This window comes from Vitis vinifera, chromosome 17 (genome assembly GCF_030704535.1).
Source record: "Vitis vinifera cultivar Pinot Noir 40024 chromosome 17, ASM3070453v1".
NCBI lineage: Eukaryota > Viridiplantae > Streptophyta > Magnoliopsida > Vitales > Vitaceae > Vitis > Vitis vinifera.
The window spans coordinates 9,926,718-9,941,989 of record NC_081821.1 but is presented as its reverse complement, the minus strand read 5'-3'; the positions used below and the strand labels follow the sequence as shown (position 1 = coordinate 9,941,989).

General features: G+C 36.7%; 1 protein-coding gene across 8 annotated transcripts in view; it reads right to left on the bottom strand.

Moving 5' to 3' along the window:
* Nucleotides 1–15,272, bottom strand: part of LOC100250198 (serine/threonine-protein kinase ATM) — a 152,617-nt gene that overhangs the window by 16,287 nt on the left and 121,058 nt on the right. For all 8 annotated transcript variants that reach the window (XR_788009.3, XR_788010.3, XM_010664879.3 and 5 more), the window contains 15 exons: nt 7,064–7,381; nt 6,745–6,860; nt 5,334–5,400; nt 5,178–5,252; nt 4,274–4,393; nt 2,961–3,125; nt 2,777–2,875; nt 2,288–2,439; nt 1,986–2,187; nt 1,865–1,912; nt 1,659–1,742; nt 1,006–1,089; nt 691–771; nt 464–553; nt 319–381 (listed from right to left, as the gene is read on the bottom strand). Coding sequence is in view for 6 of the 8 variants with exons in the window: in XM_010664879.3 (XP_010663181.1) it covers nt 319–381; nt 464–553; nt 691–771; nt 1,006–1,089; nt 1,659–1,742; nt 1,865–1,912; nt 1,986–2,187; nt 2,288–2,439; nt 2,777–2,875; nt 2,961–3,125; nt 4,274–4,393; nt 5,178–5,252; nt 5,334–5,400; nt 6,745–6,860; nt 7,064–7,381 (1,764 nt within the window). In the remaining 2 variants the exon portion in view is untranslated. The remainder of the gene's footprint in view (nt 1–318; nt 382–463; nt 554–690; nt 772–1,005; nt 1,090–1,658; nt 1,743–1,864; nt 1,913–1,985; nt 2,188–2,287; nt 2,440–2,776; nt 2,876–2,960; nt 3,126–4,273; nt 4,394–5,177; nt 5,253–5,333; nt 5,401–6,744; nt 6,861–7,063; nt 7,382–15,272) is intronic.

The following is a 15,272-nucleotide window of genomic DNA, read 5'->3' as shown; positions in this document are numbered from 1 at the left end:
TTCCAAAAGCAGTAAAATTGTGCATGCATTGTAGATGCAAGTGTTAGATGAACATTGTGAATCATATCACATGTCATGTATGATGAATACTTTCAAGACTATAAATATTAGCAGTAAGTATATCCTTTCCCATGTGAAACCTGTGGAACTGTAAAAAACAGGTAACCATATATTGATAGTACATTAACTTGCACTTTCTGTTATCACTAACAAGGCATAAGATTTTAATTCTTTGAAATCACTTATACATTAAGTAATTCTGAAAAGTCTATGCAGTGTTAGCACAAACACACTTAATATGGTAAAATGGCATTTTACCTGGAAGATTGTATGGTATGGATGATCAATGGACATCTTTTTCACAAGAGAAACCAAAGCAAACTGCAAAATCCAACAATTTTGTATTAAAAATGAACTCCAACATCCTTACAAGAAACAAAAAAAAACACCTAGAGGTTTCTACCTGAAAGCTATGAGGACCCAGACCATCTTTTGAGCTCCCCATTCTCGAAGCAATTTGGTAAACTAGTGGGATAAACTTGTAAGACTGAACCTGCAGAAATTTACAATATATATAAATATATATTATTTCAAACATATCACACATCTTAGAGGCTATAACCTATATTTGAAAATGGGTTTTGGGTTTCAGACATTAATAAATAACTAATAGTAACATTCAATTTGTACCTCTTGAACTGTACTAAGCATCATATTTATGACATTTTGTCTAGAAGAGAGACTGAACCACAGAGAAACTAGTCGAAATACCTGAAATAACATAGGTCACTTTCTCAAGGACATTGTCTTCATTGATAAATATAGTTAAATCACACAGGAAAATATTGGACAGACAGTAAATAGTGCAAATTGTTTTAACATCACAATTCAATATCAATATTTCTCATGTACTTTCATGGCTTTCCACAAGCACTGGTCATCACAGTTAGTGAGCAACATATATTCATTTTTGTTGGAAGGAGGACTAGAGTAAGAAATACGCACCACTCTTACATCATATTTGTCACCTAAGACCAAACAGCGTTTATATCCCTCCAATGTTAGGCTGAGGAAGTTGTCTCTGTCGTCCTTGGAAGTTGAGGCAAGGCAATAAAATAATCAAATTAGATGTATTCTCAACAACATCAATAGGCCTAAACCTTAATATCAGGAAAAAATAGAGAGGAGAAAATGATGGTAAAGTAACATGCAAAGAAAATAAATATTAATTGTTAAAAGCAATATTTGATCCATGTCAGTCCATGCATGCACTGTTGCAAATAATGAAACTAATATTCCCAAATCCATAAACATGTCAATACACTAGTATGATGTCACTAGATGAATATATCATAGTTAACTCTCAACCAACAAAACTTAGAGCCATGCAAGAGTCCTCTAGTTACACAAATGTACGCACAGGCATGCATATGCAAGCACAGAAGCACACTCATATCAAATCTAGCGAGCAGCAAAAAGGACTAAAATCCCAGAGGGGCACACTTTTCCTAACATGTTGACAAGCTTCCTTTATTTTCTTTTTTAATTCAAAATGAGTCCTACTCAGCAGTAAGTGTGTGAATGAGCAATCCAATACAGCCCTTACTTCCAAATTATGAAGACAATATAACAGATTCTCAAAATTAAATTCTCAGTACCTGCAATTTTTCAGCCTCCTCTGCATCCATTGCAAGTTGCTTCTGCAACTCTTGAATTTTTACTGAATAGTCAGTCTTCTCCCCCTAAGTGTAGCAAGGGAGAAAATTATATTTAAACACAAATCAACTTAGGAGGCATGCCATTCCTGAAATGGTGTCTAATGCAAGGAAAACCAAAAGGAAATAAACAAGTGGTTACAACTTGCCTTTGATGAACTTCTCAGTCGTTTGATTAGTGCTTCCAGTTCTATTGTCTGTAAAATCCACGAATGCATGAAACACATTTTGTTTTTCACAAACACACACACACACACACACAAAGAGTACCTTGTGTTTCCTTAGCCTTGTTGCTGCTTGCCATTCATTAGAGGCAAGTCTTTCCTCATGACTCCTAAATAAAGCATCTGCATAATGTGCAAGATGAAAGTGTGTTTGGCTTTGTCTTTCTATGGTCTTCTTGTCTGTGTTCTTGTTATCCTTAGCAAGTAAAACTGCACGTTTCAAGTACTTTTCTAAAATAGTTCTTGAGCTGCATGGTCATAACGTGAAAAAAATATTAATTTTTAAAAGGATCAAGATGGAAACAAGAATTGGCTATCCATGGGTCATCAATTGGGTGTGCGGCTCACTTGCTAGATCGAGTTTCTGCAAGCCACTTCCCAACCAAGCGATACACATTTGAAGCCTCTTCATTCAACTGTGAATTTTGTGATATATATTTTGCGAGGTTGATGGCCATCTCATGCTGACCTTGGGCACGCAAAAGCTTAGCTTCTTCAAGCTGCCATCAGAAAAATAACTGCATTAATGCTAGCATCAATTTTGTTGAAGGAACATCATAGAATTGAGAGTAATGTTGTACTCAAATGAATACAAGCAAACGCATCACAAAATGAGAACTGATTAATGTGAACTGAACCCACAAGAATTTGTCAAAAAATGAAAGGATAATCCATACTAAGTTTCACCTGCATAGGAGTTTAGCCAAAAATCTGTGGTCCTTATATTTGAAAAGAACATCCATTTCAACTTTACAGCATCTTAATATACAAAATTAACTGTACATGACAAAGGAATTATTCTTCTATTAGTACAGGAACATTACGAAGATTTTATACCCTTCCAAGCCAATAAGAGGCAGAATGTTGTTCTCCCATTCTGTTACAAAGGAACTTAAACTCATGCAGAGCTGCAGCAGCTTGAGAAAACCTGGAACCCTGTGTAAATGTAAAACAACATGCCAGATAATCAAAATGAATCCTGATTTCTAGATACTGAATATGATAATCTTTAAGATGATACCTTACGAAGTGTGGAAGAGGACTGCAGAAGATGTTGAACCATACAGTCTTTACTACTCAAAATTTGGAGCAGAACTCTCCTGAATGCTATGAATGGTTCTAACAAATTCATATGCAACTGTGTTCGCTTCAAAATGGAGCTCCAATCTGTATTCAGCCATGACAACTAGATTGACAGATAAAAGCATTAGTTAGGCAACCTGAGCAATTATCTTTTTCGATTCCTTGATTGCCTGTCTTCTTTTTATGAATAAGTAAAGCAGAAACATAGCACATCTGACTGGTATGTGGCAACCTCCCCTTCTGAGAAGATCCTAATATTCTTATAGAATATGATAACCAATAGAGAAACAGCTGTGCCAGGAATGATTTCTACAGCCATTTTGCTTTCAACAAGAAATATATGGGCATAGCAATACCATGAAACAAGGAAGAAGCTAAAACTATTTTTCAGTGAGAACTTATCAGGGTGATCTAAAAAATTATTATTATAATGGATAAATAAATAGAAAAAGTACTCTGAACAAGTACATAAATAGCGTCATAAAGTTTTGGTCCACAAAATATTTCAAAAAGAGCCTTTTATATGCTACAAGGTTACAGTAATTGAGAAAAAAGGCTCATAGCAATGACATCCCATTTTATACTTTTCACACAAGAATAGTTAAGATAAGCATCTCAGCTTGCAAAAGTATGGTCGTCCAGAGCATTAATTTGGTAGTGATGTACTTTTAGTCATCTTTTATCCTGTATTAGATTATCTAGAATATCAAAATGATGCTTTAGAACTCTTTTGACTGTTAAAGCACAACATTCATCCTGAGGTGCAAAACTGGGTTTAGGACAAGTGTGTTGATTGACATTGCACGTTGTTTGAGATTTTAAAATCCACTATCAAACATTTTCTTCTATCATTACTGAAATTTCAGACACAAACTAGCACATTTTTATCTATGTTTTTCAAAAATATCATTTGCCAACAACTTAAGTTTCATGCTTGCATTAGCAATTTGTTCTATGTAATTATTTTCTGCAACAAGCTTTTTGAAGAGTTGACTTGAATACATCCCATAACATCAATTCCAAACTGAGTTCATTCACAAAGATAAAACTTTGACATACTAATCATAATACATTTTATGGATAAAGTAACGTTTATAATCACTGAAAATTATCAATAAGCACAACAAATTGACAAAAGTAGGCATTATCTAACAAATGGATCAAACACAAGCATGTGATTGCAAGAAAAAGAGATGTTTCTTAGCCAACAAATACTGAAATCTTGGGAGAAAAGTTAGTAAAATTTAATACCTGGTCCATTGTAGGAATGATGGGTTCAGAAAATACTTTTTGCATCCCTGGAGAAGTTTCTATCTTTTCAGATGGAGGTGCCCAACGTAAACCCCATGCCATGCCAAGGTGATAAAAGATCTGCACAAGGACTAATGATATGACAGAAAATTGCAACAAGAGATACAAACACACAAAAAAAAAAAAAAAGAAAAAAAAAGAAAAAAAAAAGAGGAGAGAAGCAGGTTCCTGCATTTGGAACGTAGTTTTTCATGTTTAATGGCTGTTCAAGATTTTTCAAAAGTTTCTACATATGATTATCAATTTGAACCTTTAAGAACAACTTGTCAATAAATTGGCAACAATGCCAAACACTAAGTTCTAACTACTCCCCAAAATCTACTATTTTGTTAACCACCAAAATTAGTGACTACCAAAAAGTATATCAATTTAAGTGCCTAGACTTTCCAGATGTTTTGCAACTGCTATTTAGGTGTTTCTGCGTGAGCTGTACAAGAGATTTTAGCTCTTTCAAAAAGAAAACTGATTCTTGAACTTCTTTCATGCCCATGTCACATTAAAGTCAACTATTGTCGTATTGTGCTCTCCAAAAAGAAACCATTCTTAAAATCTCAAAGGGTGCTGAGTTGGAATTCTAACCAGTATAGACTGAAATTCCATTATGGTCTAATTCTCCTGGAACAGGCTAAATCAATACTAATCATATTATAAGGGAATTTGTTTGAAAAAAAAAAAAATCCCAGTTTTAAATAATAGGGTAGAAAAAGCAGTTATTGAACTGTTGGTCTGGGAAGCTAGTTGCCTCATCAGTAAGAATCAATGCATTTTAGATAGAATTATGTATGTGTAATGGTCCTTTGCCTAGTCAGTAAAAACTAATAAGTAGTTTAAAAAAACTCAATACCTGAAGTTTAATTATGGTTGAGTAAATGTATTCAGTACTCTGGCCGCTTGCATGACACACAGACAATACAAGCTCCTAGAAGAAAAAAAAACTCAAGTAAATACAAGAAGTGCTGCTTTCAGTCAATTAAAACATTTCTGCTACATATTCCATTACCTGCTTTGAATCTTTCAGTTTTGAATGAAATTCATTGAAATCCCCCTCTTGGAATGCCCTCAAACAACTAATATTCCAACAAAAATTGGATGCTTAAACACAACCACTAGATCAACTTACCAAAATATAATCAGTGTATCAAGACATCAATCTATTTATTGAGATATCAAATACATAGGCATACCAATAGATACTGCAACTGATATTGTAAAATACTCAAATTTTAATCCACATATTTAGATATTTACCAATATAATAACATCCTAAACAGTATCAATGTCTTATTCTTTCAAAGTTTAATTCCTTCCAAATCAATATTAAACAGTGTACATGAAAGTAATTTGGATAATTCAATCTCAATACCAAAAGTTAATTTATAATCAGGTGTAACATATTACCTACATTATGCTTCTGTCCCTTTCTTTTTAACCTTTTTTTTATAGGTATTTTATTTGTTTTTGATAGGTGCTTCTGTCTCTTTTTATGAATTGTGTTTCTTTATTTTGTCAAGATATGATATGTGAGATATATGTTAATTAAAATTTGAACATGTGTAGCAAGCAAGCATAAATTCTAATTATAAATTTTTATGGTTTTGCCTGGATTTCTGGATTGGTCACCTAAGTGGCGGACCAATTAGTTAACGGCACAGCTCCTTCATTAGAGATCTTTGTTGCGAAGTTTATACTTCCCTGAGTTATGTATCATCCTGCACTGTTTTAGAGTCCTTTATTGGGTTCTAAGCAGGTTTAATTATTTTTGTTCTCCCTTTTCGATTTTGTAGTCTTGTTATATCATATGAACCAAAAGGAAAGTTCATCCTTCCCCGTATTTTCCCTCTTTATAAATGCAATGTTTGTTTCCCACTGAAAAGTTAAAGGAGCTTTTCTCTATGGGTACCATGCAGTAAACTTAAAACATGATTCTCTTTGAGTTCCTTTACAATATTATGAAGTAACTTGAAGCAATGCTATCATATAGCAAGATAGAATCCACTGGAAACCAAGCTTCAAATAAAGGAGGGATAAGATAGTGTTAAGCTACCCATTTGACCCAAATAGTAGAAATGAATTAATACTGCTGTATATATCATATTAGAAATTGGGTGAAAGGATGGAGTTATAGTTGCAGCAGCTTGATCCAAAGGCTTAGGCTGTTGGATGATGGGCAAACACTATATATATCAAGCCAACTGGGGCCAAAATCCCAACACCCTGTCTCATTGGCAGCCATATTTTGGCTTGCATGTAAGCTAGATAAACAGCAATGGATCTCAAACTTAATCCTGGCTCTAATACCATATCAACTATCAATTTGACCAAAATGTTTAAGCTTTTAGGTAATGAGCCAATTGTGTATATCTAGCCAACTCAGGCTAAAGCCTAATGGTTATAAGTCCAAATAAAATTACCTGTGCAAGTTTTCATTGAAATGATCACATCTAATGTGTTGACTAGAAGAAGGAGAATTAGCTCCCATGTAAAGTAAGGAGAAATCCCAGTTTCCAGCACGCCAAGCAGCCTCATACTGCAAATTGTTGATCAGAAAAAGCACAAAAAAGAAGGGGAAAAAAAAAGAAGAAGAAAAAGAAACAAATCCTATTTAATTAGTGCAACCAAAAGGAACCATATAGTAGAAATACTATCTTTGAAAAGCCAGAGAGTGGAAAAGAAAGACTTTTCTATCAATCTTCCTACATTGGGAAGACAAATGTAATTTATGAGGCAAACCTGCAGTTCAGTGAATTCTAAATCATGCTGAAACTGGCCATTCTGAGAAGTCAATCCTTGGCAGTACAGATCAAGCACATGAGTACAACCAATTTTCTGCAATGATCTAATCAGCCCTTTGTAAGGTTCCCTCTGTCTAATCACATCTTCTGATTTGCTAAATGATGGATGAACTGTTAGTTGAGAATGTTCAGGCGACAAATTTCTGGAAGAGCCATCCATTCCTGCTACTGGTTCTGACCTTACTTGTAAGTCATAATACTCCAGAGCCTTGCTCCAATTTCCCTCGTGCTCAAAGGTAATAATTTGCGAGGTTAACTTTTTACATGTAATAAAAAAACCAAACAGCAACTGTCAGAATATTTATATTTTGTCAAACAAACAAAATAAAAATTATAGCATAAAAATTATCAAATTTCCAGATATTAAATAGTGATTGTTGTAAACAGTTCCATTCCATAGTTTTACATCATACATCATCATGCAAAACTTGGACTTTTGTTTATCAATTCCTGCCTGCTAAGCTAACTGTCATGTGTTGAAGGATATTTGGTTTTGTAAGTGGAATGCTATGGAACCAGACCACAATGACATCCATACAGAAAGTTAGAGTTAAAAGGTCTAGACTGATGTCTAGGCTTCTGAATGAGGCAACCTTCAATTACTGCAGGGAACTTGCTCTTGAGGACAGCTAAATAGCTGTGACACAGACTTATTCCTAGTTTAGAACAAGACTTGCATCCTCTCATTTCATCAAGATAATAATCACCATGGAAGAAATATCAAGAAATATCAAGCAATATGTTAACATACAACTTGGAAAGCTGTGTATCAGAAAGCAAGATGGATATTCGTTACACCATGAAAATAATTGATTATTGCTGGAGATATCTACATGATGCTTGAACTTTTTATTTTTCTACTTCCATGTCCATAGGAATATCGACAATATAAACAACCTCAATACATAATTCTCTGACTGCAGCCTTTTCTTGAGTTCCCTTTTGTGGCTTCTTGCCTGTGCACAGAGGAACCTACTTTTTCAACCAGGTGTGTAGAACACTTTATCATCCTTACACTACAATTATAAGAAAATAGATTGGAAAGTATAAATTTTAAGAGTTCTTGCACAACCTATTCCCATATTGTGAATAATTCTAGTCCAAATCCTCAGAAAACATCCTCATTGTGGGGAACTAAGATCACACATGAGAGTTACTATCCTTTCTGTTGAAGATTATTATAGTCGGCAGGAGATATACAATTGTAATATACAGCTGTATAAGTTGTACAACTCTGTGTGTGTATATATATATAGAATCTTCTTGGCGATTAATAATGCACTGAGTGAGTGACTTGCGATCAGTTCTGTGAGTTGATATAAAGTCTTTGTTTTAGGTTTTTATTCCTTTCCTTAATGTTCTGTTAGTTTAGTAAGGACTCATGGCTTCTAGTTTTTGATTGCCTCTAGGGCTGATATTCCAGCCTTCATTGCTGGTTTTTTGGCAAAACTTTTGCTCTATTTTCTTGTTGTGGCCTAAGCTGCAATCCTTAATTTTTATTTGATTCCTTCCACTTCTGCCCAAAAACATGTTTGAGGTTTCAGAATCTACCAATCAACAAATCCCTAATCCAACATCAACAAATGATGTCATCAACACCCTAGTTAGGAGAGCTACAGAATATTTAACCAGGTTTACGTTTCAACGACAAAAATTATTTGAAGTGTTCTCGGTTTGTTCGAACCCTCTTGAAAGGGAAGGGCAAACTGAGTCATTTTCTTAGGATGAGACCAAAGCCAAATGATTCAAAGTTTGTTGCATGGGATGAAGAAGACTCAATGGTAATGTCCTAGATATGGAATTCGATGATGCCAAACGTCAACTATACTAGCATGTTTTTGACAACAGTAAAAGAAATTTGGGAATCCTGTAGGCAGACCTATTCCAAAGTCCGAGATGCTGCACAAATCTATGAGATTAAGACAAAGATCTCATCTACCAAACAAGATAATCGCTTGGTCACTGAATATGCTTAGATTTTACAAAGATTATGGTAAGAGTTAGATCATTATCAGTTATTAAGATGAAGTCAACAACTTGCATATCCATTGTCTTACTTTGTCCAATGAGAAGCTGTCTAGTGGTTATAAAAGTTTTCTTATCCACCTCAACACTATTGCTATCCCAAAAACTGTCTCTGAAGCATTGAGAATTAAAAAGTGGAAAGAAGTTATCTCAACATTTGAGAAAAACAAAATATGAGACTTACTGGAATTACCTCTGGAAAAGAAGTTAGTGGGATGTAAATGGGTCTTCACTGTGAAACATAAAGCAGATGGATCACTCAAATAGTATAAGGCAAGATTAGTGGCTAAGGATGCACTCAAACTTATGGGATAGATTATCTTGAAACATTTGCTCCTGTTGCAAAAATGAATACTGTAATAATCCTAGTATCTTTACTAGCTAATTGTTGATGGAGTTCGCAGCAGTTTGATGTAAAGAATGCTTTTTAACATGATGATCTTGATGAAGAAATCTATATGAAGGTTCCTCTAGGGTTTGAGTTAGAGAAGAATAAGGTGTGCAGGTTGAAAAAGGCACTTTATGGCTTAAAATAGTCCCCCGGGGCTTGGTTTGACAGGTTTGCTAGAGTAATGAAAGCTTTGGGTTACAAACAAAGTTAGGGTGATCGCATATTGTTTTTTAAACATTTTGTTTCAAGGGGAGTTACAACTTTATTAGTTTATGTGGATGACATAGTGGTAACAGGAGATGACTTGCAAGGAATGCAGACATTGAAAATGTGTTTATTACAAGAATTTAAGATTAAAGAACTTGGCAAGTTAAAATAATTCCTTGGCATTGAAGTGGCTCACTCTTGACATGAAATCTTTACATCCCAACAAAAGTATGTGCTAGATTTATTAACTGAAACAAGGAAACTAGGGTGTAAACTAGTGGCGACACCCATTGAACATAATCACTAGCTTTGTGAGGCCCAGGAAGATGTGAAGGTAGATAGAGAATCCTATCAGAGATTAGTTGGCAAACTAATCTATCTTTCTCATACCAGGCCAGACATAACCTATGTTGTAGGAGTGGTGAGTCAATTTATGCACAACCCAAAATAAGTACATCTTCGAGCAACACGTCGAATTCTACAATACTTAAAGGTACTCCAGGAATGGGAGTGTTGTTTAAAAGAGGCAATGAATTGACATTGAAAGCATACACGAATGCAAATTATGCTGGATCAATTGATGATAGAAGATCAACTTCAGGCTATTGTACATTCCTTGGAGGTAACCTTATAACATGGAGAAGCAAGAAGCAGAATGTAGTTGCAAGGCCAAGTATAAAAGCTATGTTTAGAGCTATGGCATTAGGAGTTTGTGAGCTTCTATGGTTGAAAATAATTTTGGAAGATCTAAAGATTGCATGGAAAGGACTTATGAAGCTATATTGTGATAACAAGTCAGCAATTGATATTACACATAACCCTGTGCAACATGACCGCACCAATCATGTGGAAATAGACAGACATTTTATAAAAGAGAAATTGGATAGTAGACTAATTTGTACTCCATTTGTGTCAACCGAGGGTCAACTTGTAGATATGCTAACTAAAGGATTAAACAGTATTGCATTTCAATCTATTATTGGCAAGCTGAGAATGGATAATATCTATTTACCAACTTGAAGGGGAGTGTTGAAGATTATTATAGCTGGCAGAAGATAGACAATTGTATAAGTTGTACAACTGTGTGTACTGTTATATATACATATATAGGTGTATATTTATGTATATAATCCTTAATTTGTAGGAATTCTTCCTTATTATTTATGTTCTTCCTTTTTCTTTCCTTTTAGTTGTTGTTTGTATATTTCATTGGTTGTATACTTCCAAGATATGGAAAGAAATACAATTTTTCTCCACTTATAGCTTGTATATCTTCTGCTAGTTGTAATAATCTTCAACACTTTCATCAGAAAACATCCTATTCAAAGGTTCTTCAACCTTTGAACTAAGAGTGCACATTTACCCAGTGGAAGTTACTATGATTCCATGTTCATTAATTAACCACGAAAAATTTTCTGATGCCTAAGCCATACATGAGGGAGAGAGAAGGAGGTTTTCATGGTATTGACAGCATTCAACCCTCAGTATCAAATTCACCACTACTGCACAAAGCAAACTCACTAATTTATGGATGGTCAGGAGCACTATGGTTCACTTCAATATCAATATGGTGCTCAAGGACTTAAGCAACTAACATTACTTCAATTAGTTTTATTGGCTTTATCATCTCAAATGCACTTTTCCAATAGGTAGATAAGTTTCACCCTCCAATTCATCAAGGATATTTCTTCTCTAATATATTCCCTTATAAAAATTGGCGACACAATGGAAAGAATATTTTCAGCATGTTTGTACATTTAAATTACATTTGGAGGGCCCTTATGTGCCTTCTGCCAGAAACAGAGTGTTGGAAAATATGCACAAGTTGTATGAAGACTTTCTAGATAGGAAATACTTTTTAATTAAGTTTTTTCCTTATTAATTTAGTCGACTGATTCTTTTTTGTAAATAGAGATATCCTAGACTAGAAATAAGCTCCTTTTTCCATTTCTGACATCTTACAATTTGTATATATTTGGTGTAATTCTATTGAAATAATACAAGAGAGAAATTCTCAAAACCCCAAAGCAAACATGGTATTAGAGCGGGAAAACTAACTTTGCCAAGATCCATCTTCCCACCATAGCTAGGTCTTCATTGCTTAGCCATAAGCCTGCTCAGCCTTTATTATAGAGTAGAAACTTCTTTAATTCCAGACCACCTTTTTGTTTTTCTTTTGCTGCTATTTGTTGTATTTCCAGACCAGCCATAATTGCTGGTAACTCAACTTTCTTCCATACTAATAGGCTTCAATACAATTGTTTTTCTTCCCCAAACATGTTTGAAATTAGCACTAATATAACCAATCAATTCTCAACCTAGAACACAACTCCTGGTGACTATCAAAATGTCTCTACTTTCTTCAAACTTAATGGTGGAAATTATCTGCAGTGGTCTCATTTAGTGAAAACGTATTTTAAAGAAAAGGGGAAACTAAGTCATCTTCTTGGTCTTATGATCAACAAGGATGATCCAAAATTTGTCTCTTGGGATGAAGAAAATTCTGAGATCATGTCTTGGTTATGGAACTCCATGCAACCTGTTGAATATAATGTATTTATAGTATATTATCTTTCCTTGTTAATATAGGTCACATGTATGGTAGTTAGGACTCCTAGCCTTGTATATATATATATCTCTCAATTGTAAGTAGAAAACATATGAATGAGAATAAGGTTTTTCTCCTTTCTCTCTCTCTCTCAACATGGTATCAGAGCCAAAGGAGAAAACCTAATTTTTTTTTTTTTTTTTTTCGGTTTAGCCATGTAATCAATTCCGGCGAACCGTCCAGTGACCGTGTTTCACTCCGGTCCCCTCATTTTCTTCCCGACCCACTCCGGACAACCTCATCGCCGTCGGATCTCCACCACGCCGGCAACCTTTTCCGGCGAACTTTCCGGCGAACTTTTCCGGCGACGTCTTTTTCCGACACCGACCACACCAAGAGGAGCGCCTGGAGGAGATCTCCAACTTCTTCAAAAGCATCGGAGCCAGAAAACCCTCCACGCGCCGGCCACGCGCACTTCTCCGGCCGGCGACTGAATCTCACGCGCCGGCGCGTGAGGGCGCGTGAGACATTTTCCGGCGACGCGCCTCCTCCTCCAGCCTCGCCTAACGCCGACCAGCATCCCTACCTACCTGGTTCTCCCATCCGAGCCCTGCACGTACCTCTTTTGGGGATTTTTGTCTCCGTCAGCCCTCCAAACAGCCTTTCCGGCGAAGTTCCGACTACTTTTTCTCCACCCCAATCCCTGCACGTGCCTTGGGAAGTGTTCTTCTACCCTTCTGGTGGTACCACGTCGCGATCTGAGGCCGTCTCCCTTTTTCGGTGGTGCCTCGCCGCAATCTGAAGCCGTATTAGGGCTCTCTTCGATCCAAATAAGTGAATATGACCACCAAAAATCAGATCTTTACCTCTGTTATCTCTGGATCTCCTATGATTAGCTCAGAGAAATTGGTTGGCAGTGAGAATTATCGCTCCTGGTCTGCCTCTGTTGAACTTTGGTTTATGGGTCAAGGATATGAGGATCACTTGGTTACCCAGGAGGCAGATATCCCTGAGGTTGACCGCGTACAGTGGAGGAAGATAGATGGACAGTTATGTAGTATATTATGGCAATCGGTTGATCCCAGGATTCTTCTTCATCTTCAGGCCTATAAAACTTGTTTTAAATTTTGGACTCAGGCCAAAGGATTATACACGAATGATATCCAGCGTCTTTATAAGGTGGCTTCTACTAATTGTCCATCTCAGCCAACAGGACTTGGATCTATCTACTTATATTGGTCAGATTGCCTCTCTTAAGGAGGAGTTCTTGACTGTGATGCCTCTTACTCCTGATGTTGGGGCTCAACAAACACAGCTTGACAAGTTCTTCATGGTCCTTACTCTTATTGGCCTCCGTCCGGATCTTGAGTCTATTCGTGATCAGATTCTTGGAAGTTCATCAGTTCCGTCCTTGGATGATGTGTTTGCTCGCCTCCTCCGTATCTCGTCCACTCAGACTTTGCCATCTGATAGCGCTTCAGATTCTTCTGTGTTAGTTTCTCAAACTACCTCTCGAGGAGGACGCAGTGGTACCCGAGGTAGAGGCCAACGTCCTCATTGCACCTATTGCAATAAACTTGGCCACACTCGCGATCGTTGCTATCAGTCCAGTCCTCTGATTCTCCGCTGCCTCAGCCTCCGAGCTCCTCCGCATCTCAGACATCTCAGGCTTCTATTGCCTCTGTTGCCCAGCCTGGTAATGCCTCTGCCTGCCTTACCCACACATCTTCTCTTGGACCCTGGATTCTAGATTCTGGAGCATCTGATTACCTATCTGGTAATAAGGATCTTTTCTCCTCTATTACTACTACCTCTGATTTACCTACTGTTACCTTAGCTAATGGTTCTCAAACTGTGGCTAAAAGTATTGGTTTGGCCCTTCCTCTGCCTTCTCTACCTCTCACTTCTGTCCTTTATACTCCTGAATGTCCTTTTAATCTTATTTCCATCAGCAAAATCACTCGTACTCTTAATTGCTCTATTACCTTTTCTGATAAATTTGTGACCTTGTAGGACCGGAGTACGGGGAAGACGATTGGCATAGGACATGAGTCTCAAGGCCTCTATCACCTCACCTCAGATTCATCTCCTGCAGTTTGCATTTCCACTGATGCTCCTCTCCTCATTCACAATCGTCTGGGCCACCCTAGTCTCTCCAAGTTCCAGAAGATGGTTCCTCGTTTTTCCACTTTGTCGTCGCTTCCGTGTGAGTCATGTCAGCTTAGGAAACATACTCGTGTCTCGTTCCCAAAGCGTTTGAATAATCGGGCAAAGTCTCCTTTTGAGCTTGTCCACACTGATGTTTGGGGTCCTTGTTGGACTGCGTCTACTTTAGGATTTCAGTATTTTGTCACTTTCATTGATGACTATTCTCGATGTACTTGGTTATTTTTAATGAAAAATCGAGCTGAGTTATTCTCTATTTTCCAGAAATTTTATACTGAAATCCAAACCTAGTTCAATATTTCTATTCGTGTGTTACGCAGTGACAATGCCAGGGAATATTTTTCAGCCCAATTTACTTCGTTTATGTCTCATCATGGAATTCTTCATCAGTCTTCTTGTGCTCATACTCCTCAACAAAATGGGGTAGCTGAACGCAACAATCGACATCTTGTTGAGACAGCTCGTACTCTCCTCCTCCATAGTCACGTTCCTTTTCGTTTTTGGGGGGACGCTGTTCTTACCGCTTGTTATTTGATTAATCGTATGCCCTCCTCTGTCTTACACGATCAGATTCCTCACTCCCTTCTCTTCCCTGACCAACCACTTTATTTCCTTCCTCCTCGTGTCTTTGGTTGTACTTGCTTTGTTCATATTCTCACTCCTGGACAGGACAAGCTTTCCGCCAAAGCCATGAAGTGCCTCTTCTTGGGATATTCCAGACTTCAGAAGGGTTATTGTTGTTATTCCCTTGAGACTCATAGATACTTTATCTCCGCTGATGTCACCTTCTTTGAGGACTCACCATTCTTT